Source organism: Zonotrichia albicollis, chromosome 3, assembly GCF_047830755.1.
Source record: "Zonotrichia albicollis isolate bZonAlb1 chromosome 3, bZonAlb1.hap1, whole genome shotgun sequence".
NCBI lineage: Eukaryota > Metazoa > Chordata > Aves > Passeriformes > Passerellidae > Zonotrichia > Zonotrichia albicollis.
Genome location: NC_133821.1, coordinates 4,622,897 through 4,647,373, shown reverse-complemented (window position 1 = coordinate 4,647,373; position 24,477 = coordinate 4,622,897). Strand labels below are relative to the sequence as shown.

The 24,477-nt window shown below is 45.6% G+C and overlaps 1 protein-coding gene across 2 annotated transcripts; it reads left to right on the top strand.

Moving 5' to 3' along the window:
• Positions 1-1,896: 1,896 nt before the first annotated feature.
• EFHC1 (EF-hand domain containing 1) lies at positions 1,897-24,104 on the top strand. 2 transcript variants are annotated; one of them, XM_005490383.4, is made up of 11 exons: positions 1,897-6,740; positions 11,677-11,898; positions 13,524-13,811; positions 15,514-15,663; positions 16,699-16,891; positions 17,123-17,343; positions 18,039-18,179; positions 19,344-19,557; positions 19,893-20,040; positions 20,846-21,047; positions 23,594-24,104. In XM_005490383.4, exons 1-11 carry the CDS (start codon positions 6,618-6,620, stop codon positions 23,717-23,719), a joined length of 2,028 nt encoding a protein of 675 aa, XP_005490440.1. In that variant the 5' UTR covers positions 1,897-6,617; the 3' UTR covers positions 23,720-24,104. The 2 variants fall into 2 exon arrangements, with proteins under 2 accessions (XP_005490440.1, XP_026651268.2); XM_026795467.2 differs by lacking the exon at positions 11,677-11,898.
• Positions 24,105-24,477: the final 373 nt, after the last annotated feature.

Sequence of the window (24,477 nt, the reverse complement as noted above, 5' to 3'; positions counted from 1 at the left end):
GGCTGGTTTTAATTCTGAGCCAACTCACTTGGACAATGCAGCTGCTGGCAAGGAAGGGCTGGAGTGGTGGCCAGCAGCAGCTCCTCCTTGTATGGCAGCTGGCTGCTCAGCTCACTCAGCTGCACTGCTCCCTCCATGGCCTCTGGCTTTGTTTGTGGGTCTCCTCCCAGTTTGAGAAAAGGCTTCCAGTGCGAGCAGCTTTTTCTCACAGCCTAATTTGCCTTGGTTTTGTGGTGGGTAACGCAGAACAAGGCTCTGGGTGTGGAACTGGCTGGATGGTATCAGTGAGTTCCTGTGCTGAAACAAAGGTAAATCAAGTTGGTCCAGAGCTCATTTCTGAGATAAAATGAAGAAGGATTTGGCATGGCTGGTAATAGCAAACCTGCTCTGCTGCTACCTGGAGTTATACTGGTACCAAAGGAAGGGATCACCCAGGTGTCCCCTTCTCTGAGGGTTTGAAAGCAGATGACATGCCCTGCCTTTGTTGAAGGAGGGTGAGTACAGTAATCTTGTTCAGGGACAGGGAGAGGAGCCCACATGGCTCTTCCAAGGTACTTCTGATCATATCTGGTACTTCTGATCATATCTTCTCCTCCCTGGCTGAGCAGAAGTGGGCAGTGGAGCAGTGGTGTGACAGTGGAGGTGGTTCTGCACAGTCCCACGTTTCCCCTCAGGTGAAGCTGAGCCCATCTCCGCGTGGCCCTGCACTCCCACCTGGAGCTGACTCCTGGTTACGATGATGGGTGGAGTGAGCTGGGATCTACAATACAGATCTGTGCTGCTGTGAGGATGTGCCCTTGTGTCACAAGGGGCTCACCAACACTGGAGCTTCCTTCATCCCTGTCTCCATCCTCCTCTTCCTCCAACCAGCTTCTTTCTTTCCTTTATCATTGTGCCTTATGCACCTGGCTGCCTTCCTGGGCAGACTCCACATGCTGCAGTCTCAGCTGGGAAGTGGCTGTGGAGGCTTTGCCAGTGATCCAGAGGATACCAAGGCTGGATCTGGAAAAATCCAAAGTGCCTCTGTGATAAATGCTCAGCTTGTCTGAGCCCCCCAGGAGCTTCTCCTTGGGCTCAGTGCTTGGAGCAGGTCTCCTCCATCCTGGTGTTCCTAAGGAGGCATGGCTGGGAAGAACGTACCAGTGGCCAGGCTTGGTGAAGAGCTGACCACCAAGGGTTGAGCACACCTGAGATCCCTCAGGGATTCCTGAGGTCACAGTCCTCTTCCTCAGGAATCTCTGGTACTGAGGTAGTGTTCCTTCAGATCTTGCAAACCAGGACAGCTCCTGAGAATTCATCCCAATGTGCCTTGTGCTATTTCTTTTGGGGATTAATCCTGAAGGAACCTGAGGATCAAGGGCAGCCTCTTTGCTGTCTGCGCCATAGTCCATGGTTGCTGTTAACAGCCAATTCCCACTGACAGGATTTGCTCCGTGTACAGAGCAGGAGGGGAGGATGGAGACAGGTGCCTTCAATTTGTATTTATGCCTAATTTGTGTAACAAGGCAAGGACAGGTTCCTCATGTGCCTTGCAATTTATCTTTTACTGACAAGATTATTTTTAAGCACTGTTTGTTACTAAACAGAAATACAAAAGAGTTTGTATTTTTTTTTTCCTTTGAGAAACAGGGAAGGATAGGAGTGTTCCTTATTAACCATCCCCTTCCCAACTCTCACCTGCTGACTTTGTATTGTTGAAAACATTGACAATATTTTAAGCTTTGTACTGTACTGATCTTTATTTAAAAACTTAAATGGAAAAAAAAAAATCTGTGAATGCAAAACAATTGGTGTGGTGTGAAATTCCCAAATGCAAAACTACAGAAGGTTAGGAGTCATTAGAAAAAAATAGGGATAATAATTACAAAGAGGATATATTAGAGGGATAATAATTACATTAATGAACAATAAGGTGTGGTTTTATCTGTGTATCTCAAAGCACTTCCAAAGTTTCATGATGCCTTTTGGATTTCATTCCCTTTCCACAAGGGAAGTGCAGAACAACCGCCCTGACACTGATTAGAGAAATTTTAGTTCATCATCCACAATCACAGAAGGGTTGAGTTTGGAAAAGATCTCTGGGGTCCAACCCTCAGCTCAAGCAGGGCCACTCAGAGCTGGTTGCCCAGGTCCATGTCCAGATGGATTTTGAATATCTCCAAGGATGGCAACTTCATCACCTCTCGGGACAACCTGTGCTAGTGCTCAGCCACCCTCACAGTAAAAAAGTGTTTTCCTGATGTTCAGAGGAACTTCCTGTGTTCCAGTGTGTGCCTGTGCCCTCTGGTCATGGCCCTGGGATCCAGCACGGAGCCTCGCCCTGTCCACTTTGCACCCTCCCTTCAGGGATTTATATACACCTGTAAAATCCTTTAAATATTTCCTGACCTTATCCTCAACCACCAAAGTACATGTTCCCTGCTCCAGCGCTTCCCCCTGCTCTCAGGGACCAGGGGTTCCTGAAGGCTCATCTGCCTGGTAAAGACTGAGGTGCAGAACATTTCTTTTCCTTGTTCTCTGTAGCCAGCTTTCACATCTTACTGAGCAATGGGCCCACAACATTTTCCCTATTCTCCCTTTTGTCACCCTATAGAAACCCTTCTGGTTGTGTTTGACATTCCCAAACAGATTCCAGTTGGACTTAACCTTTCCTCATCTCCACACACTCAGATAATCTCTGTATTCCTTTCTATCCACGTCCTTGCTTTCACCTTCTCTCTGCTGCTTCTGTGTTTGAGTTTTTCCAGGAGCTCTCTGTTTATCCATGCAGGCCTGCTGGTATTTTTCCCAGCTTCCTGCTCATTGGAATAGACTGTTCTTGAGCTTGGAGATGACTCCTCCCAGGCCTCCTTATCCCAGGGGACTCTACCAAGTGGATAAGAGGCTTTTGAAGAGGCCAAACTCTGAAGGCTAATGTTTGATGTTTGCCTTCCTCCCTTCCTTCAGGATCCTGACCTCCACCAGCCAGCTCTGCTTTTGACCCCTACATTTCTACTGAACCATGGCTGGTGAGTCTGATGTCCAGCAAAGCACCTCTCCTTGTCAGCTCCTCCATCACTTGGAGGAGGGAGTTACCAGCACTGCATTCCAGAAACCTCCTGGGCTGGGAATTACAGAATTATAGAAGGCTTTGGGTTGGAAGAGACCTTAAAGATCATCTCATTCCAGCCCCCTGCCATGGCCAGGGCCACCTTCCATTAGATCATGTTTCTCAGGGCTCCATCCAACTGGACCTTGAATGTTTCCACAGATAAAGCGTTCACATCTTCTCTGTCCAACCAGTGCCAAGGCCTCACCAACCCCACACTAAATGATTTCTTCCTAATACCCAATCTAAATCTACTCTCTGGCTTCACTTTGAAGCCATTCCCCTTTGTCCTGTCACTACATGTTTTTGTAAATAGTCCCTCTCCATCTTTCCTGTAGGCTCCCTTCAGGTACTGGACAACTGCAATTAGGTTACCCCAAAGACTTCTCCAGGATGAACAATCCTAATTGTCTTGGCATTTCCTCTTAGGAGAGATGCTCCATCCCTCTTAACTTGTCCTTCCAGCAGGTACCAGGGTGGCTGAAGTCCCCCATGAGGACCTGCAGAGAGGCAGCTGGCCCAGTACAACATCACCCAAACTGGTTATCCCTTGAATCCTTCCCCTGTAAGCTGTTGGCTCATCATCCACTCAAAATTCCAGCACTCCAGCTGTTCTCTCACTGCAGGGCAGCTCCCTCTCCTCACCTTTTTGGCTTGTCTGTATCCCTCCATTGCAACATTCGGGTCATGGGAGCCATCCCACCACACCTTCCTGATCCCAACAAGATCATGGCCCTGCAGATGCACCCAGATCTCTGCCTTGTCATGCCAAATCCCCACACTGCTGGTGTTCTCTACACACACTCCAGAGACACCCCAGCACACTGACTTCCCATATTTAGGGATCCCAGTTTTAAAGATTTCTCCATCATGGTGTTTTGTTGATATTCTGATTCCTTTCTGTCATATTGCTCCAGATCCTCAACTCCTCAACCTTATCTGGGAGGGTTGTGTGTGATCACATACATAATCAATCAGGTTTTTTTCTGAATTTCAGAACTTAAAACCACTAGAATATATTTTATTTTTTCTTCCAATAACCAGTCATTTTAATTATTATTTCTTAATATACCACGCAGACCAAGGCTTTTGCAGGTTGTATCTTCACCCACCAGAGGGCGAGATGTCTCCATCTGTGTCCTCCACTGCCACGAAAGCAGAGCCCGATAAAGAATTCCTTCTGTCTTTCATGAGTAGATAGCAGGGATGTGGGAAGCTAAAAAGGCTCATCTTAACCTTAAAAAGGGTCAATTTAACCTTGGCAAGTCAGACTTGTCTGTACAGAAGTTGTCAAGGATGAAGCTTATCTATATCTTCACTTTAATTCCTCATATCTACTTTCTCCTGCTTTACAGTCACTATTACTAAAGACCTTCTGCTATGGCTTTTCTTTGACTTGCTCCAGTGGAATCCCAGAATGGTTTGGGTTGGAAGGGACATTAAAGATCATCTCCTTCCAAACTCCTGCCATGAGCAGGGACACCTTCCATTAAACCACGTTGCTCAACCTGTCCTTGGACACTTGCAGGGATGGTGCAGCCACAGCTTTTCTGGGCAACCTGTGCCAGGGCCTCCCCACCCTCACAGGGATGAATTCCTTCCCAATATCCCATCCAACCCTGCCCTCTGGCAGTTTAAAACCACTGTTCCTTGTCCTGTCACTGCGTACCCTTGCAAATAATCCCTTTTTTGCTCTCTCAGAGTCCCTTTAGAGGCACTGGAAAGGACTTCCCAGAACCTTTTTTTCTCCAGGCTGAACATGCCTAACCTGTCATCTTTACAGGCTGTGCCACACAGCCTTGTCACAAATTTGCAGTTACTGTCCTTGTGGATGATCCTTGGCACACAGAGCTGGGTTTCCTTCTCTGAGACAGGCCCTATTCCCTGTTAAATGCTGCCTGAATATTGCAGCTTGGAAAATCAGAGCAAGGGCTTGATCAGGGTCCTGCTCCTAAGTCCAGTCAGCCATCACACCAGCAGCTTTGCCATCTTCCAGATTCAGCTCTTCTAGCCCTTCTAGCTTGGCCTTCAGTTCATTATTTTCCTTTCTAAGCTCATCAGCCTCATTCTTTATCTCCCACCGTCTGGCTTCTTTCTCTCTCCCACACCATGCTCAGACAGACAGTCTGGCTGCAATTCTCCCCGCTTAACTTCTGCTTACAAAGCCCTCGGATCTGCCGCCTGCCCTTGAATCGCAGCCTGGCTTGCCTGGTGTAGTGGTGATAAAGAGAACAAAGCAAAAATGCACAAAAAACTTCTTTTTCATGGAATGCTAGAAGGTTTGGGTTGGAAGGGACATTCAGGATCCTCTCGTTCCAACCTTCTTGCCATGAGCAGGGACACCTTCCACTAGACCAGGTTTTTCCCAAATCCTGTCTAACCTGGCCCTGAATGCTTCCAGAGATGAGGAATCAACGTTTTTTGGAGAATCCACAACTTCTACAGGCAACAAATAACTTCTGTTTTCCAAGGTGATGGATTTAGCTGTTTTCTCTCTTGCATTTGGGAGTGACTTTTGCACAGCAGTCCAGATGCCACCACCCGTTTGGGAGGCCAAGATGTTTTATTGTGAGGGAGTTATGAGGGGCCACGAGGGAGCCATGAGGGGACTCTGGCTCCTTCATGACACAGCCATGAGGGCTGTGAGGGGTGTGAAATACGCCAATCACTTGTTTTGAAAATTTAAAAAATTTAATAGTAATAAAATGGTTATAAAAATAGTAATACAATTAGAGTACTAATAATTTGGACAATTTGAATTAGGACAATATGAGACAATAGAGACGAAGAGTTACAGTACCTTTTTCCGGGCAGCACGAGCCGGAAAAAGGACAGAGGTTAACAAAGGATTAACCCTTAAAAACAACAGCCTGTTGCATATTCGTACACTTCATACATGATGCATAAATTCCATTCAAACACAGGTTTCTGTCTGGTCATCCTCAGCTTCTTCCTCTGAATCCTAACAGCGCCTTCGAGGCGGGAAGAAGTTCATTTCTTCTGATAAGAGGGCAATAAATTATTTTTCTGTGAAAGATTTAGGTGTCTTGTGGCTGCTATCTTGCTGCAAGTCTTTTCTTTAAAAAAAAAGTATCCTACATAAAATAGTTTCTATTTTAACATTTTTTATAACCTAAAACTATATTTAACACACTACTTAAGAGAATTAATACAGCATTACTTTCTAACACAACACATATAATATTCATTTTAATATTTGCGAAAAGGCAGTCATAAAATATGCAATTTTCACAGGGGAAAATCCCAAATAAAACAGGATTAACACTTTTCACGTATTTTTTTCCACGCTGTGGGGCCGCACTCCCCTCACGGGGGTGGGGGAGGCGGTTCGGCCCCTCAGAGCCGTCCCCGCTGCCACGGTAACCGCGCGCCCCGCGGCGCTCAGTGCGCATGCGCATAGAAAGCCAGCGAGAGGCGCGAAGGGCCCCGCGCACGCGCACTGAGCGTGCGGGGGGTTGCCGTGGAGACGCGTCGGGCAGGCCGGGCCCGCAGCGCCGCCGCCGCCGCCATGAGCTCGGGGCCGGAGCCGGGGCCGGGGCCGGGGATGCGGCCGGGTATGGGCACAGGGCCTCCTATCGTGCCCGAGCCGGGGCTGCCCTTCCTCCCCGGCTGCGCCATCAAGGACCCCACGGTGAGCGCGCCTGCCCACTGTACCCCCTTCCCACGGGAGGCCCCCCCCGGGGCAAGGTGGGCCGGCCTGGAGGGTGCCCCCTGAGGGGTGACCTCAGAAAGGGTCCCGCACCCGCTTCAGGTGGTACCTGGTGTCCCCTGGAGACACTCTGGGAATCTGGTACTCCCTCCACGGAGTCTTGGGACCCCTAAACTCAACAGTATTCATGGAATTGTGAAATGGTTTGGGTTAGAAGACCTTAAAGCTCATCCCATTCCACTCCCTGCCATGGGCAGGGACACCTCCCACTATCCCACGTTGTTCTAAGTCCCATCCAGCCTGGCCTTGAGCACTTCCAGGGATGCAGGAGCAGCCTCAGCTTCTCTGGGCACCCTGTGCCAGGGACTTGCCATCCTCACAGGGAACAACTCCTTTTCAGTATCCCACCCAACCCTGCCCTCTGGCAGTGGGAAGCCACTGCCCCTTGTCCTGTCTCTCCATCCCTTGTCCCAACTCCCTCTCCAGCTCTCCTGGAGTTCCTTTAGGCACCAAAAGAGGTTCTAAGGTGTCCCTGGATCCTTCTCTTCTCCATGTGAACACCCCCAGCTCTCCCAGCCTGGCTCCAGCCCTTGGAGCATCTCCATTATTTCCTCTGGACTCCCTCCAACAGGTCGCTGCATTTGTTGTGTTTTGGGCTCCCAAGCTGGATGCAGCACTGCAGGTGGGGTTTCACAAGAGCAGAGTATAGGGGGAGACAGTTTCTTCAGGGAACATGAACCAAGGGAACCTGCTGTTTCCTCAGATCAGATGTAATTCCCTGCCAGACCAGGGACCTGGTACATCCTGTATTCACCAAATATCCCCCAGACAACTTGGTGTCCTTTGAACCCATGTCCTGGGAACCTCAAACTCACCAGAACCTGGACATGACCTTCAGAGTATCCCCAAAGAACCTGGTGCTCTGTGAACTCATTTGATGCTCCCCAGAATATTTAGTATCCACTAAACTCTGCCCTAGGGACTTGGTGTTTCCCAAACACCTGCTGGACTCACTTCTGAGGGATCTGAACCCTCTGTACCCACCTGGTATCTCCTGATCCCACCCACAGCAGACCTGGTACTCCCATAATTCTTCCACTGCTATTGAACATGGCAATCTGTTCCCAAGGGACCAAGTATCCCTGAACTAACCTTCAAGGGGACTTGGTACTTTTAATCTTCTTCCCAAGGAATCCATTGCATCATGTTCCCATCTTATAACCCTGAATTTGTCCTGATAGCTTTGGAGAGTGACACACACACTCCACCTCCCCCTCATTTGTGAGCGTCATTTGAAATTCCAAAAGCTGTTTCCATAACTGCAGAACTCCTGTCTGCAAACTCACCCCTTTGGATATTCAGTTCCCCTGAATCCATCCAATAATTCCTCCACAGGTCATAAAATATGCCAGGGGAAATCCCCAAATCACTCTATAGTCCTGAAACCCAATTCCCTCAGGAAAGCTGCTGTTTCTCTGAACCATCTGAGTTTTCCCAAAGCAAAGTCCTCTGAACTGATACTGATACTGTCCTGAACCAAGTTCCTTAAATTCACCTGATACCTCCTCTCCTGGATATATCCAGGAGAATCAATATTGATCAAACCTTGACCATTCCTCCACATAAATTAATCCCCCAAATCATCCCATTATAATTTTTTTTCCTGGACATAATGTATCTATTACATATCTATTTTCCTGGACATAATTTATCATAGGTACATCTTGAAGTCACCAATCTCATTGGCAATCAACACCTTCCTGATACCTCTTCCTCCAAAGCTCTGTTACTTCCAAAACTGCTCTCTTGGTGTTGCTTGGAGAGCTGAATCCTTGACAGTGCAGGTCTGGAACCTGATAACCTGATGAGAGAGCTGGTATCCCACCACAGAACTGGTGTCATCACAGCTTCCAGGACCATCCCCAGGAAGTGTCACATTCTCAGCTGTTTCTCGGTTCCCTGGAAGAAGCAATCTCATCCCCATCCTCCTCCTCATCCTCTGCATCTGATACCAAAATGAGGAACAACTTCTGCTTTTCCCCATCCAATGGTCCAGGCCCTAAGGACCTGATATTCCCAAATACTCCCAACATCCTCTTGAAGAAGTGGTTCTACAGAGAAATGATGCTTCCATTTATTTCTCTGATTTACTAAACAATTCCCCCAAAAAAGTCAAAAGGGGGGTTGTTTCATGCCTGGTTTGGGCTCACCAGGAATTTACAGCCTTCCTGGAGAGCATCTTTAACAGAAAACATTCCTGGCTGCATTCAGCTTTTTATATGAAAATTTATTGTCACAGAATCATGGAATGGTTTGAGTTGGAAGGGATCTTAAATGTCATCTAGTTCCAACCTTCTGCCATGGGCAGGGACATCTTCCACAAACCAGATTGCTCCAAGCCCATCCAGCCTGGCCTAAAATCAGTGACAACTGAGTCCTCCAATAGTAAATAGAGTAAATTGTTCATAACAAATCCAACAATAAAGGTTATCTCAGAATCATCATCAGATAATAATATTTCCTTGAAATAATTTATATCATCTTGGAAATCTGCAGTTTTCCAGTCCATAAAACTGACATCACAATATTTGGTTTCCAAGTGAATGTTGAGAAGTTCTGAAGAAAACAACTGTGCTCAAGTCAAGTGTTGTTACTGCTTAGTGCTCACAGGACAGGGAAACAGACACTGGGAGAGGGAATGGTGTTTGTGTGAAGTGTTACAGACTTGGCAAAAAGAAAGACTTAATTCAGTGGAATTTCTTCAGATAAACACTGCCAGCAACTGAGATTAGGAGTTTACATTCTGGGTTTTCCCTTTTAAATTTTCATTAGTCACTTAATCCTGGAAGATGTTATCTGGCATACAGGCTCACTTTGGGAGAGCTTATCCACTCAGGAGCCTTAGGAACCAATGAGGTGCTTTCTGTAGGCAAATGTGGGCTCTTAAAAGCCTGCACACTTCTGACAAACACTGATATTGCTCAAATTAAAGACAAACTTCCTGGTTTTCCTTGAATATTTTTCCCCACAACATTCCCTTGGTGTTTATTTAACAGAAGGAAGTGGCAGTCCTGTGGATGTTCTGCTAAAATGTCTTCAGACAAATCTTGTTTTCACCTGTTTTCCTCACTGCTCTCTCCATTGCAAGATCTATAGTAGCAGTTTAAAGGGAAAACAGGGAATTATGTGGAATTCAAGTGGGGCCTTGAAGGGATAAATAAGATTAGAGGCTTAACCATGAGGAGCAAGAGAGGGAGTGCAGTTTGCATGCCTGAGGTTGGACTGACTGCAAGCCTGGGGCTGGAAAAGGAGCTGGAGCTTGTTCTCTCAGCACTAGAAATGCTTACAACTCTGTTTTACTTGGCAAAAGTCAAGAGATTTTATTATCAGGGACTCATAATTTCCCCTGCTTTCTTTGGAGCTGTAAGTGCTGAAAGCCCAGTGGGACCAGGCAGGTTCCTGCAGTGCAGGTGAGGTGCCACGTGTGCTGGAGTGTGCAGCAAGTGGGACAGTTTGGTGTCACTCAGTGTGACCCTGCTCTTCAGTGGTGAAGAACAAGAGTGGCTGGCAGAGATCAGGTCCTGTGCACAACTCTGGTTGAATTCAGCCCCGGGAGAAGGACTTGGGGCTGCTGATGGATGAGAGGCTGGGAGCCAGAAACCCCCACAATGTGCTGGGGTGATCCCCCTGTGGGGAGCAGGGGATGGGACAATTCTGCCCCTCTCAGGTGAGACTCCACCTGCAGAGCTGCCTCCAGATCTGGGGTCCTCAGCATAAACAGGACATGGAGCTGCTGGAGCAAATCCAGAGGAGGCCACAGAGGTGTTCCAAGGGCTGGAGCCCCTCTACTCTCAAGGCTGGGAGAGCTGGGGATGTTCTTCTGGAGAAAGATCCAAGGAGACCTCAGAGCCCCTCTGCTCTGGAGCCAGGCTGGGAGAGCTGGGGGTGCTCACCTGGAGAAGAGAAGGCTCCAGAGAGAGCTCAGAGCCCCTTCCAGTACCTAAAGGGGCTTCATGAAAGATGGGACAAACTTTTTAGCAGGGCCTGTAGCAGCAGGACAAGGAATGATGGTTTTAAACTCTAAGAGGCTTAATTGAGATTAGATACAAGGAGGAAGTTTTTTACAAAGAGGGTGGTGAGATATTGGCACGGGTTGCCCAGAGAAACTGTGGTTGTTTCATCACTGCAAGTGTCCAAGTCCAGGTTGGATGGGGCTTGGAGCAACCAGGGATAGTGGAAGGTGTCCCTGCCCAAGGACACCTCCCACTGGATAATCTTTAATGTCCCTTCCATCCCAGGCTGTTCTATCAGTCTACAACTATGTAGAGAGGTGATAAAACAACTAATGTGCAATTTCATAATTGCAGTTTTGTGAGCATGGCATGCCTTGATTTAACCCAGCAAAGAAAATCCTGTATTATGCCCAGGGGAGGGTTAAGAAAATAAATAACAATGAAATACAGAGAGGGTGCACAAGAGTGAAGGGAGCACCATAAGGCAGTAACTGAGGTCCCATGGTGCTCTGTACTGCTGACAAATAGGGTAGGGAACAAAGAGCTGGTGAGATAAATGCCAGGGCAGATAAAGTGCTGACACACTGTTCTAGGCACTGACTATGGTGGCAGTCAGGAAATTCAGTGATTTAAGTTCTTCCAGAGCCTGTGGCAGTGCAAGGATCTGAGTTCACTCTTGTGCCTTGTACATCCACCACTCCCTGGTTTTTTCCACTGTTTTTTTCCCTAAGTACAAAATCTGATTTTAAATAACTGCTGAAGTAGTTTATAATAAAATGCTGAGGATGTGTGTGGGGTGAGACATTCTTGATAATGCACTTGCTTACTGGGTTTTTTTTGTGCTTCCAGTAGCTATATCTGCTAAATTCATGCAGTATTTTGATAGCTGGATTTCCTTCCAACAGAAAACATCTTTTCATCGGTGCCAGACAATGGACTTCAAAAATGGATATGCCTTTTTCCGGCTGCCAAGAGAGGGGGTTGGTGGGGAAACACTCTTTGCAAATCAGCTCTCTCAAGATGAATTAGATGATTTATGCACCAAGGGAGCCACACTGACCTATGGGCAAGTCAAGAGGCCTGCACCTTCCCGCTTCACTCCAGCATTCGTGGCTTATGACAAAAAGGTATAAAGAAGCTGATTCCAGGAATATCACTGGCCAAATTTGGAGACATAAACAGTCAGCTCCAGGGTTCATGGGACTGCATGCAGCAGTTTTCAGATGCCAGAGCCCTTAGTCAGAGACAGCTGAATCCCAGACTGAAAGAGGCTTTCTTTGCTCGGGAGGAGGATTATAATACGTAAACGATGTAAGACATTCCCTGCAAGTTACATTTGAGCATTTCCAGCAGATGTTGGAAAAGAGGTTTGATTAGCTCTGGAAAGCTCCAGCTTGAAAGTATTGCTCTGTAAGCCACAGCCTGGAGTTCTGTGTTTCCAAAACTATCTTGAGGTTGTAACTGAGCTTTAACTGGAAAAGTCAGTCTGCAGTGGGAGCCCTGGTAGCCAGTTTGACTGTGGTCTGTCTATTGGTGCTTGTGTTGTCACCACAGTGTGTCACAACCTGAACTGCTCCATTAGTGCTTCCCATGTTACATCTTGGTCATCCTAGCAGACTGGGTGCTGGCTCTGTGTCTGCTTGGAGCAGCCCTGAGCTGACCCTTGGTTTTCAGTGTGCCAATGGCCCAAGCTGCAACCCACAGCCGTGCACGGAGCAGCTGCTGCAGTGGGAGCTGCAGGGCTCAGGAGCTCAGCACGTGTAGGCTCCACACGCTGGCAGCCCTGCCAGAGCAATGTGCAGCCAGCCAGCCCTCAGCCTGGCTGTGGCACAGGCTGGGGAACAGATGTGCTCTGTTAATTGCTGAGGCTGTTCCTTCAGAGCAATGTAAATGTTGCTGGTTAATCTGTCAGATCCTTCTCTGCCCATTCCTTCAAGCCACAGGAGCAGGGGGGCCTCAGTGCTGCTGGGGATGTCACAATCCCTTGTGGGACACTTTGCTGACTGAGAGGAACTTGCTGGCTTTATCATCTCTTAATTATCCACACCTCTGGGCTGGTGTAGGCTGGGTATGCAAGGCATGATTGGCCACCTGCACCTTCTTAAGGGCATTGAATAGTCTTGGAGGGAATATTCCTCCTGCTTCTGCCAAGCAGAGAGACTGGCCGATTAGTTTCCTTGTTTCCCCAGCACAAATCAGTTTTTGCTGTCAGTGCTGAATAGATGTGACTTCAGATCATGGAAAGGGACCTTAAAGATCATCTTGTTCCAGCCTCCCTGCCATGGGTAGGGACACCTTCTGCTATCCCAGGTTGCTCAGAGCCTGGCCTTAAAATGATGACCCCTTTCAGATGTGGTTGAACTCTTTACTAAAATCTGTGGATAACTTCCCTAAATCAGGACTGTAAAGCTGACAAATAAAAAGCTGTGTGTCAGGAAAGTAGATTACTGTCAGTAGCCAAGCACCTGGCAGTAGGTGAAACAGCAGGTGATCAAGAAGTAGGGAAAAAGCTGTATTTTTGTACTTGTCTCAGGCATACCAAAGTTGCAAAAGACACATCTTAATAAAAGCACTCCTGGTGCCTCTGCTGTCACAGATTAGGGCACAGTTGTCTCTGAAGACTTTTAGAATCTAATCCAGTAATTTTACACCACCAAAGCAAATTACAAATAAATTATTTGCCTTAATAGACTAATCATGGTGTTCAAATTGTTTCTTTCTCTCTCTCTTTGCTGTGTTGTGCCTTGGGCAGGTTTTGAAGTTCGATGCCTACTTCATGGAGGAAGTTGCTATCTCCCCAGAGGAGAATTACCGGATCCGCCAGGTGTGCATCTACTACTACCTGGAGGATGACAGCATGTGCATCATCGAGCCCAAGGTGAAGAACTCAGGTCTGGTCCAAGGCAAACTCATGAGGCGCCACCGAGTGCCCAAGAACGTGCACGGGGATTATTACCACTGGAAGGATCTGAACGTGGGCATCGACCTCACCATCTACGGCCGGACCTACCGCCTGGTCAACTGCGACTCCTTCACCAAGGTGTGTGCTGGGGAGAGCACTGACAGAAACACTCCCAGATCCTGGGAATGCAGGGGTTAAATTACCTCTTAGAGTCCAGCAGTTTGCAGCTGTAGCTTTTGTCATATGGGTGCTCACAGTCTTTCATTTTGCTTTTTGTGGAGATTTCTTTTTTCAGGCCAAAAGGAACTTCAGGGTATGACATCTGCTGAGGGCAAGTAAGGTGCTCAGGATTTTTGCCCCAGGACTGCTGGGAGTCCATCCTTTGTCCTCAGGACTTATCTTTACAATACAAATTTTAAGTACCTGTCTGGGTAGTTTAACTGCTTGGAGTCCAGGTGAAACATTGTGCATACATGAGAAGGAAATTAGTGATCCTGACTCTTTTCTGATTTAATATTCCTCTGTTAGGAACAGTGGAAAGGAATACAGGCAGTAACTCTGCACACATTCACAGCCAATTAATGATCCATGGGTTGAGAATCATGGTATGAACTGACCTTTCTAAGAAAGCTTACTCATTGCGTGTTTTTCTATTTCTGGCTATTTCTGTACCAGTAAATGAGATAATACAGATCCAATAACAAGAAATAAAAATTACCAGTATGCTGGTATCCTGCTAGGTTGTCCCCAGTAAAATCTCAGCCCTGGTCAGCTACTATTCTTCCAGGCCAGGAGTTAGACTGCTCCAGGGGCCATTCCCAATAGGTGAGTTACATGCAGTCGCCCTGTCCTGGAGGCTGGAAGAGTTTAGATCCAGGCTTTTCCTTGTCAGTTGGCCTCAGTGACTGGGAATGTTCCCAACATGTGTAATATATTGGTATAAATGTGGCTGTGGGGCCAGCTCTGCTGGAACTGGTGACTGTTTAAGTCAGTCCACATCAAATAAAGAGCTGGTCCTCATTAAATATTGATGAAAAACATGTAATGAGCTACATGGGTCCACATCTCAAGGCCAATAGTGTATTCATAATTTACTCACATCTTCCAGACCAGGAAATAGTGAGTCTGAAAGTGTGAACTTGCCTTGTGAGTCTCCTGGGAGATCTCACATTCCTGTGGGAGATATTTGCATAGGTGCTTCCTGGGCTGAATGTTTTCATGGACCACTTCCCAAAGTGGGAACAAGTCCCTTGACTTCAGAGATTGTTTTGGGTGACTGATGCAAGTCCATGAGTACACCCCGGATTTTGTTCATGGTCCAAGGTAAGCAAAAAATCCCTTTATAAGCAAGCAGATTGGACTCTTTCTGTGGGAAAAGTATTGCTGAAAGATGGAATGAAGCTGCCACTGACACATATCCTCGTGCCTGAAGGGTCTTGATGTGCCTAGTGTGGGTCACACTAGCTTCTTCTATCTGACACAGCCCTAAATTATTACAAACTCAGGCTGACTACATCTGTGTTTATACAACAATTTAATCTTTCCCATTTACATAAAAGAGTTGAACTGACAGCTATCTTCCATTTAAAGTCCTAAGGGCAAGGAAAACTGTGCTCAAGTGAAATCTGAGTTAGGATGTTCAGGACAGAACTGCTCTGATTAATTAAAGGGTAAGCAAAGATAAAAAGCAGCTTAAACAAATGTATTTGTCATCTGTTGTATTTTGCTGTTGCTGTAGAATTCTCTGTGAGGAGTGAACTTGCAGAATTCTGACCTCACTCTAGTCACCTCTTACCTTCAGAACTCCTGGCAGCACTAACACCTCAGATGACCTTCCTAGGTGTTCCTGGAGAGCCAAGGGATTGAAGTGAACCCTCCAGAGGAGCTGGTTTCAGATCCTTACACGGAGCAGCGTCAGATGCCTGTGCAAAAACGCATCACGCCCACAAGCCCCGACCCCTTCAGGCAGTTCCTGGCCTATGATACAAAGGTGAGAGAGCTGGGGATTGTCCTAATTAGTGTATAATTACCCACACCACACTGGTGAGGGACCTCCAGTCCTGGTTCTGGGTCTGAAGGTCTGGGTCCTTCGCTTTAGGAAAGGCAGTGAGGGTCTGAGTGTGTCCAGGGAAGGGGCTGAAGCACCAAGATTGGCTGAAGGAACTGGGAAAGGGGCTCAGCCTGGAGAAAAGGAGGCTCAGGGGGGTCCTTCAGGCTCTGCACAACTCCCTGACAGGAGGGGACAGCCAGGTGAGGGTCAGTATCTTCTCCCAAGCAACCAGAGAGAGGACTGGAAATGGCCTCAAGTTGTGCAAGGGGAGGTTTGGGTTGAATTAGGAAGGATTTCTTCACAGAAAGGGTGATTAGACATTGAAACAGGCTTCCCAGGGAGGTGGTGGAGTCCACATCCCTGGAAATGTCCAAGGAATGACTGGAAATGTCACGCAGTGCTCTGGGAAGGGTGACAGGGTGGGGGTCAGTCGGAGGTTGGACTCAATGATCTTCCAGCCTAAAAGATTCTGTTATTACAGTGAATATGTGCTATTGAAACCCAGGTCTTGTGAGAGTCTGCAATCTCACTTATTCTAAATTGTCTCAGTCTGCTGAACAGACTCCAGATTTGCTCCTTTCTTGGCTTTAGTGAGAAACAAAACCTTTTATGCTTTTTTCTGGGCTTTGTGCCTTGTAAACAGCTCCTCTTTGGATTGCAGAGCCTGTGCTCAATATCATCCATTACACTCTTGCTTTCTGTTGGGATGTGATAAGCCACCTGCCTCTGGAATTCAGCAGCCAGATGCACTTCTATTAGGAATGGTCTTGCTGCATCCACTCCTCTGCTCCCCCAAAGTTTCAGACAAACACAAATGCCCCTTGCTCTGACTAAATTCTCCCTATGTCTCTCCTCTCTCTTCAGGAGTTGAACCTTGTGGAATTCTTGAGCATCTCAATGTGATGAGTTTGATTTCTGTGGCGCCAAAAGATGATTCTGATCCATGTTTGACTCCTTTCTTTTTCTCCACTCCAGGTGCTTCGCTTCTATGCCATATGGGATGACACTAACTGTGCCTTTGGTGATCACCATCCCTGCATCATCCATTACTTCTTGGCAGATGACACAGTGGAGGTTCGGGAAGTGCACAAGAGAAACGATGGGAGGGACCCGTTCCCGGTACTGATGAGACGCCAGCGCTTGCCCAAAATCTTTGTGGACAAGAACAGTAAGTTTATGTTGACACACACATCTGTGCTCCAATGTCATTATTTCTTGTTCAAAAAAAAGTTCTTCAAATTGTCACTAAATTCTTTATCTTTTGGGAAACAGTGGCAGGACAGCAGTGCCAGCATCTCCCTGTAGCTATTTATACACCTTGCTTTTAAATCCATTTTCACTAGAAAACATTAACCTCTCCCTGATTAATTCATTTTTCCTTCTGCTCCCTTGTCCTTAGAGAACTTCCCAAGCTGTGTGCTGGAGATCACTGACCATGAGGTACAAGAGTGGTTCTCACCCAAAGATTTTGCTATTGGCAAAACTGTCACCCTCCTTGGACGCACCTTCTTCATCTATGATTGTGACAAGTTCACCCAGGACTTCTATCGTGAAAAATATGGCATTACAGACTTCCAGCCAGTGGATGTAAATAAGAAACCACTTGAAAAGGTTCCACAGGTACTGCAATTTCTCATAAGAAGGGAGGAAAGGAAGCAGTTGGTGTAAGCTCTTATAGTAAAGTAGAGGTTCAGCTTAGTAAGAACCTGTAGAAAACAAGTTCAGCTTAAAGAAAAAAAATAAACTTGAAAAAGACAAGGCAAGAATGGTCTTAATGGATATAAAAATGAAAGTCTGACTGTACTCATACTACTGAACTCTCCCTCACTCTTCAGAACAGTGTTGCCAAGTCCAAACTGCCTACTGGGGATAGTCACAGCCCTTGTTACCTCCCAAACTGAGCCCAGAAATTGTTTGGAGTTGTGCTTAGACCACAGGCATGATGGGGATTAGGTTACCAGTGTAACCATTTGATGTCTGAGCTCCTGTGCATAGGAAGGTTTAGTTCAAATAGATGATTTTAAGGTCCTTTTCAACCCAAACCATTCTATGGCTTTAATATAGCCATTACCTCTTAAATCAGAGAAATTACCTGGCTTTCTGAGTTTCAGATTTGCTTAATTCTCTTATATTTTCATTAAATACAACACATGGCCAGGCTGGTATCAACCATCTCTACTGGGTAGAATGTCACAGCTCTTCCTACCTGGTGGCAGAATATTCCCTTCCAAATCTGATGGGCTTTGCTAAGTCTTATAAACTTTGTCTTGTTCTTAGTTGCAGCTGTTTATGATTGATATCTCCTCTGCATGCAGGTAATTCCTCCCTACAATGGTTTTGGCATCCCTGAAGACTCTCTCCAGAACTGCCTTAGTCTGTTTCCAAAGCCTCCACGGAAAGATGTCATTAAGATGCTGGAGAATAATCTGAAGGTCCTGCGGTACCAGGTGGCCCTGGTAAGTGTTTTCCTTGGTGGAATAGTGCCAGGAGGATGGAAGGAGCAGCCTGCCCAGACAAGGCCGTTGGCAAACTCTCCTTTGTGCCAGTGGGAAAAGAGAGCTCTCCAAGCCAACAGGAGTGTCCCTGAGGGGATGCCATGGGGTTATTGTGTGCTTGCTGTGACAATCGACAGCTCAAAAAACTAGAAAAAAAATAAAAATAAGGCCAAAAAGTACAAACCAAACCTGCTACAAACCCACAGCCATTTATGGAAAAACTCCCTCTGCCAGTGCTGCATGACAGATGGCCCTGGCTGAAGCAGCCTGCACTGGGCACTGTGCCTCTGCCTGCCTGCCACCACTGCCACCAGCCAGTTCTTTATGTCTCTGCTGCTGGCCCAGCCCCTGTCCTTCTCCAGGCTAGTCCTGGATGCAGCAGCCAGCAAGGAGCTGTCCTAGCAGAGCAGCCAATGCTGTGTAGAAGCTGGAAAATCCATGAGAATGGTGTTTTCCACCCATTGCAGCACTCCAGGCCCTGGCCTTTGTGCCAGCTTTGCAGCTGGTTTATGCAAGGAGCCTCTGGCACATCCAGCAGCAGCGATGGCATTTCCTGTGCTGCCTTGTGCCTGCCCTCTCCAAACACTCTGGTTTCTTTTCCCTATTGTGCAGGAGTTCCCTAAAGGTCACAGCTGAGGAGTTAAGATCCACTTAGCTTTCAGCTAAGCAAGTAAATCCACTGGTGTGTCAGGGGAGTGACTTCCTGTGACTAAGGACTGAAACAGCACCAGCCTCTCTCAGGCACTCAGCATAATGAAAAAATGTAATTTAAAACTGAATTTTACAGCCTCTCTGGGATGAATCATTCCATATAGGATAGAGAAAGGATTTCTCTCGGATTACTCAGGCTGTGGAAACACTGAATATATTTGGTAACTTCAACCCAGATTCTGCTTCAGTGGCTTGAATAAAACAAGTAGCCTTTGAAATTCAGATCCTGAGTGCTGTCTAGTGCTTTGTTATGCTATGTCAGCACATCAAATGCTTTGTTTAGTCAGCTGTGAAAAAAGTTCTGGGTGCTTATGAGTAACTAGGTACTCCTAAGCACCTCAGGCAGGGAAAACCTGGTTCAAATGTTCAAACCTGTTCAAATGCTCTATTCCAAACCTGCTACCTTTCCTGTAGGAATCACCAGTGCCTGAGGACAAAAATCGTCGTTTCATCCTCTCTTATTTCCTCGCCGATGACACAATCAGCATCTATGAACCCCCAGTCAGAAACTCTGGCATCACTGGGGGCAAATACTTAAGAAGGACAAAAGTTACCAAGCCAGGATCTACTCCAGAGAATCCCATATACTATGAGGCCTCTGACTTCACCATTGGTTCTACAATTGAAGGTAAAATCCAGCCTGGATTTATAATACTCTGCTCTGAAATTTCATTTATTGCATATCTCTTCCTTCACTTAAAAGATCTACTGCTTCTGGGTGTCCTCACATTTGAGTTTCCAGATTAGCAGCTGATGTACATTGATATAACTTTGTTACTGTCAATGTTTGAACCTTTCAATCAGTGAAATTATTCTTGCTTCAAGAAGTGAAACAAGTAGCAGAGCTGGCTCAAAGCAGAGCCCAGCCACGGGAGAGGAATCTTGCTCCCTCCTGTTAAAGTTAATTACTTTAACCCATGCTAAACCACAAGTTACACTACTTCTTTAATGTTCCTCCCCTAGTGTTTGGCCACAGGTTTATTATCACTGATGCTGATGAATATGTGCTTAATTATTTGGAGAGAAATGCACAGAGTTTCCCTGCAGCCACAGTGCAATCCATAAGGGATCATTTCCTCCCACGGAAGATGGTGGTGGAGACTACCAGCAGGTAGGCTACAAGGAATGGGGTGGTGGGGCTAAATAAGGCTGAGGGCATTCTCAGCAGCCTCCCTGGGCCCCAGCCTCCTGCTCTGATGGTGGTTCTGATGCTCCAAGGGGCTGTTTGGGCACATCCAGAGGGTGTGAGGTGTGTACAGTAAAATATTGTGTCTGCTGCCAGCCCCAAAAGCTCCTGGGACAGCTCTGGCTCAGCAGCACAGAGAGAAGTGGTCACAGCACTAAGGCTGAGTTCAAGAAGTGTTTGGACTTCCAGCCAAAATCACGGAAGCACAAAATGGCTTGGGTTGGAAGGACCTTAAAGATCAGCTCAGTCCAACCCCTGCCATGGCAGGGACATCTTCCACTATCCCAGTGTTGCTCCAAGCAACACTTCAACACTTTCAGTTTGTGAGGGGACATCATTTTCAGATGGTGGACACATTTTCCAAAAAAAGCATCACTTCACTATAACAGATACTGCCAACTTGAGCTGCTTGATGGTTGACGGCTCTGCAGGTGGTGGGGAGAGGCTTTTTTAGGGCATTTATTCCTTCTTTGCTTATCAGCCCATCAGAGCCTAGACCACATCCTCCTTTTAGCTGTCTGGACCCAGTTTCTGTGACCCAGTAATACTGTGTTATCTCAGAACATGGTTTGGAGGCAGTTATATCATGGCTCTGGTTGAAACTCAAGTGTCCCACAGTTTCTGACACTGTGGAGCATGCAGGGAAATGCTCTGTTTTTTACTCAAATGTCACAGTAAGGCTGCCAAAATGAGTTTTTACATGAAATCCTATTATTCTTTTCTTCTGCAGTGGCTTCCCCAAGAAGGAGCTGGATGATTTAATTGTGGAAGTTCAGAAAGAACTGAAACTCCAAGAGCCTTTCGACACCAGGCAGTTTCATGAGGCATTTTATCATTGTGACACAGAGGGCTCTGGCTTCCTGGACAAAACAAGATTTTTAACTCTTTGTGACAGGTTCAACGTGCCAACCAGCACCATTCTTCTTAAAAAGGTCAGATGGAAGGGGTGCTGTGCATGTGGAATTCCCCTTCTATGCTTCTTCCAAAAGATCTCTTCTAAAAACCAACCCTAACCAGCTATGCTCTGGCCTTCAAAGGGGAACAAATTCAAGAAAAGGGCAAGAGAGTCCCAGTCTAGAAAAACTCCTGAGCTGTTGGACTGTGCATGTGTGTTAGAGGAGATAATTGCTGTCCTCTAAGGAAAAGGGAAAAAATGTTATTCAGGTTGCCCCCCATGTTTGGCTGCACTGTGATGTGTGAAAATTCCTGCTGGTTCAGGTCTTGGATGAGTAAAGGATTATGACAGAGATCAGGAATCATAACAGGGATCAGGGATAGGCTCCTGCAGAGCTTGGTGTGTCTGTGATGGCTTAAGCACAGCTGGGATTGAGTAGACACTGAGGTGTTCAAGGAATGTGCCTTAGGAAAGCTTAGAGACATTCTGGATTCAACAGCAACTGAACTGAAGGTCTAAGAACTAAGTACTTTCCAAAACAATATTAATAACTATAATATACAAAATTAATATATATTAACATATCAATATATTAATATAATAATAAAGTATATAATATATAATAAATATATAATATAATATAGAATTATAATATAATGCACAATAATATAATGATTAGTTATTATTATTTCTGTTATTAAATGTATTTTATAATAATAGTTGTTATTAACTTATAATTATAGTTGTTATTAAAATTACAATAAATAATAATATTATTATAATATATAACAGTATATAATATAATATAATATAATATAATATAATATAATATAATATAATATAATATAATATAATATAATATAATATAATATAATATAATATAATTTTTAAAATATAATAATATTAATAATAATTCGTATATATGTAATACATAATGTGTAGTAAATATATAATATATAATATAGCAATGGATAATGATAATGATAATGATAATGATAATAATAATAATAATAATAATAATAATAATAATAATAATAATAATTATTATTATTATTATTATTATTATTATTATTATTATTATTATTATTATTATTATTATTATTATTCATGACATCCTGGTTAACACTTGCTGGGCACTATAAGCAACAAGCAGCACATGGAGATCACAGTCTTTGCACAGTCTGCAAAGCAATAAAATGTGAGGGAAACTGAGGGAAAAATTCCTGCAGTGAGGATGGAGGAGGAATCTGACTGGCAAGGATGTTTCCTCAGCATCATTGATAGGCAGTAGATTAGTGGCCAATAAAGGGGGATTCAGACTTTAGAAGAATCTGGAAACCAGAGGGAGTTATTTCCCCTGCTAAAATAAAAACTTTTCTAAAGCAGTCCACTGTGAGCATCACAGGCATGGTTAGAAAGGTGCATGGGCAGGGGATTTGTGTCTCTGAATGCAGGATGAATGAAGGCCGTGACAAACACCCAGGGCTTTGCTGTATCAGAGTTCCTCAGAGCTCACTCTGCCCTGAGGAATTTACAGTGGGGTGACAATTCCTGCTCCACTCTGAGAGTGGGAGAGAATATTCTCAAAATTATGTGGAGAACCTGTGACAATTGAAGCTAAACTCCCATGTTTGAGCCCCACTCTAGGACCTATGCACTAAAAACATCCATCTCCTCTCCTGAAATCTTAATCCCAGTGTTCCCAGAGCCCAGGGCAATGTGGCAGGGCTATAAATTAAACATAGACAGAGTTCAGTGCCTGGAGAGGAGCACAGCTGTCAGTCACAGAAGCAAAGCCCAGAGAATCTGTCTCCAGGCGACAAGGGAAGAGGAATCCTTTCAAGGAATTGTGATATTAGACCTTTTCCATCTTGCTGGGTGTCAGAAGGAGATTAGTTATGCAATTAAAGAAACAAAAGCCTTCTTTCTTCCCCTGGAGCACACAAAGGCTGTGGCTCTGTAACACAATGCAGGGTCAGGCACGGACACCAGAACTGGCTCATTAGTGGGGCTGTCACCAAGCTCAATTATCTGTGTCTCCCCTTTATGCCATGTGCACACACCGAAGTGACACTAGGGAACAGTGACTGTTCACATACATTGCCTTCACCCCACTTTTGGCAGGGATTTCTGCAAGATTTTCTGTGGCCCATCTCAGTCTGTGGCCATGCTTTGTATTTTTGTGGCTCTCTTGCCACTCTGCTGAGGCCCAGAAATCAGGATTAAACTCCAACACTTTAACTTTTTCTCCTTGCATAGATTAGTGTCATTTATAGGCATTCAAAGTTGGACTTGAACTTTTAGATCATGAAGTCCAACCTTTAGATCATCAAGTTCAATCCTTAAATGGTTGGACTTGATGATCTAAAGGTTGGGCTCAATGATCTTGTAGGTCTTTTCAATCCTCAGTGGTTCTATGATTCCAAGTTTACCTGTGATTCAGGATTACCAGGATGGGGATTACCACATGGGGGAATGACATCTCCTGCTCAAGAACTCTGGGGAGTTTCCCTTAAAAACAACCCCAATTTTGCAGCTTTTTCCAACTCTTTATGGTGTTTGCTGTGTGTTTTGTCCCCACAGCTGATTGACTACTGTTCCTGTGATGAAGACAAGGTAAACTACCGTGACTTCCTTCGAGCCTTCCCTAGTGATCTCTTCCCAGAAGCTGAAGGACAGGGTCAGCAGTTGAATTCTCAGCTGACTTGAATATATTGTACTTCAAAAAGGATGTTCTGGTTTTCCCCCTTGCTTCACTCTCCACCTCCCCCTTTTACAGACCCAGCTGATTCCACCTTCATGTTAACTTTTCCTTCCTAACCTTTCCCTGTCCTTTTAGCTACTCCTAAACTCAAACCCCACAACTGCTGGATGTTGAAATGAAACTTATAGGAGAGAAAAAAGTAATTCTGAGAACCAAAGTCAGGTTCTGTTGTTTCCTCAACCTTTTAGTGCAGTACTTTAGAGAGCTAAAGCTCTCTGAAACCTGGAGTGAAAACCACTCCACGTTCCTCTCAAAGGGGCCTTTCACCTCCAAGTAGTGAAGACTGCCAGTTTGTTATTAAAATTGCAATAAAACTGCAGTTGATATAAATGTGTCCAAAAGTCTGTTTTAAATAGAATGGCTGGAATAGCTAAGGGCTAAAATAAAAGTGAGGGGGGAAACTCACAAATTGTCATTGTGGGTCTACTCAAAGTAGGGTAGTGATGGTGAGTTTAGTTATCTGGAGGTAACAAGGGTATGGACACAAATCTGCTGACAGCAGCTCTGCATTTTTCAACAAGAAGTTGGGAGAATGGTTTTAGGACTGAGATCCCATCTAAATCCACCTTACCCACCTGTCATCTCACCAGACAGGTCTCCAAGGAGAAGGGAGCACGGGCAGTTGGCATGGCAATAGTTATGACACCCCTGCTCCGTTACTCATCTCCCCATGAAGGTAACGAGGCAGGAACCTTCTCACCCC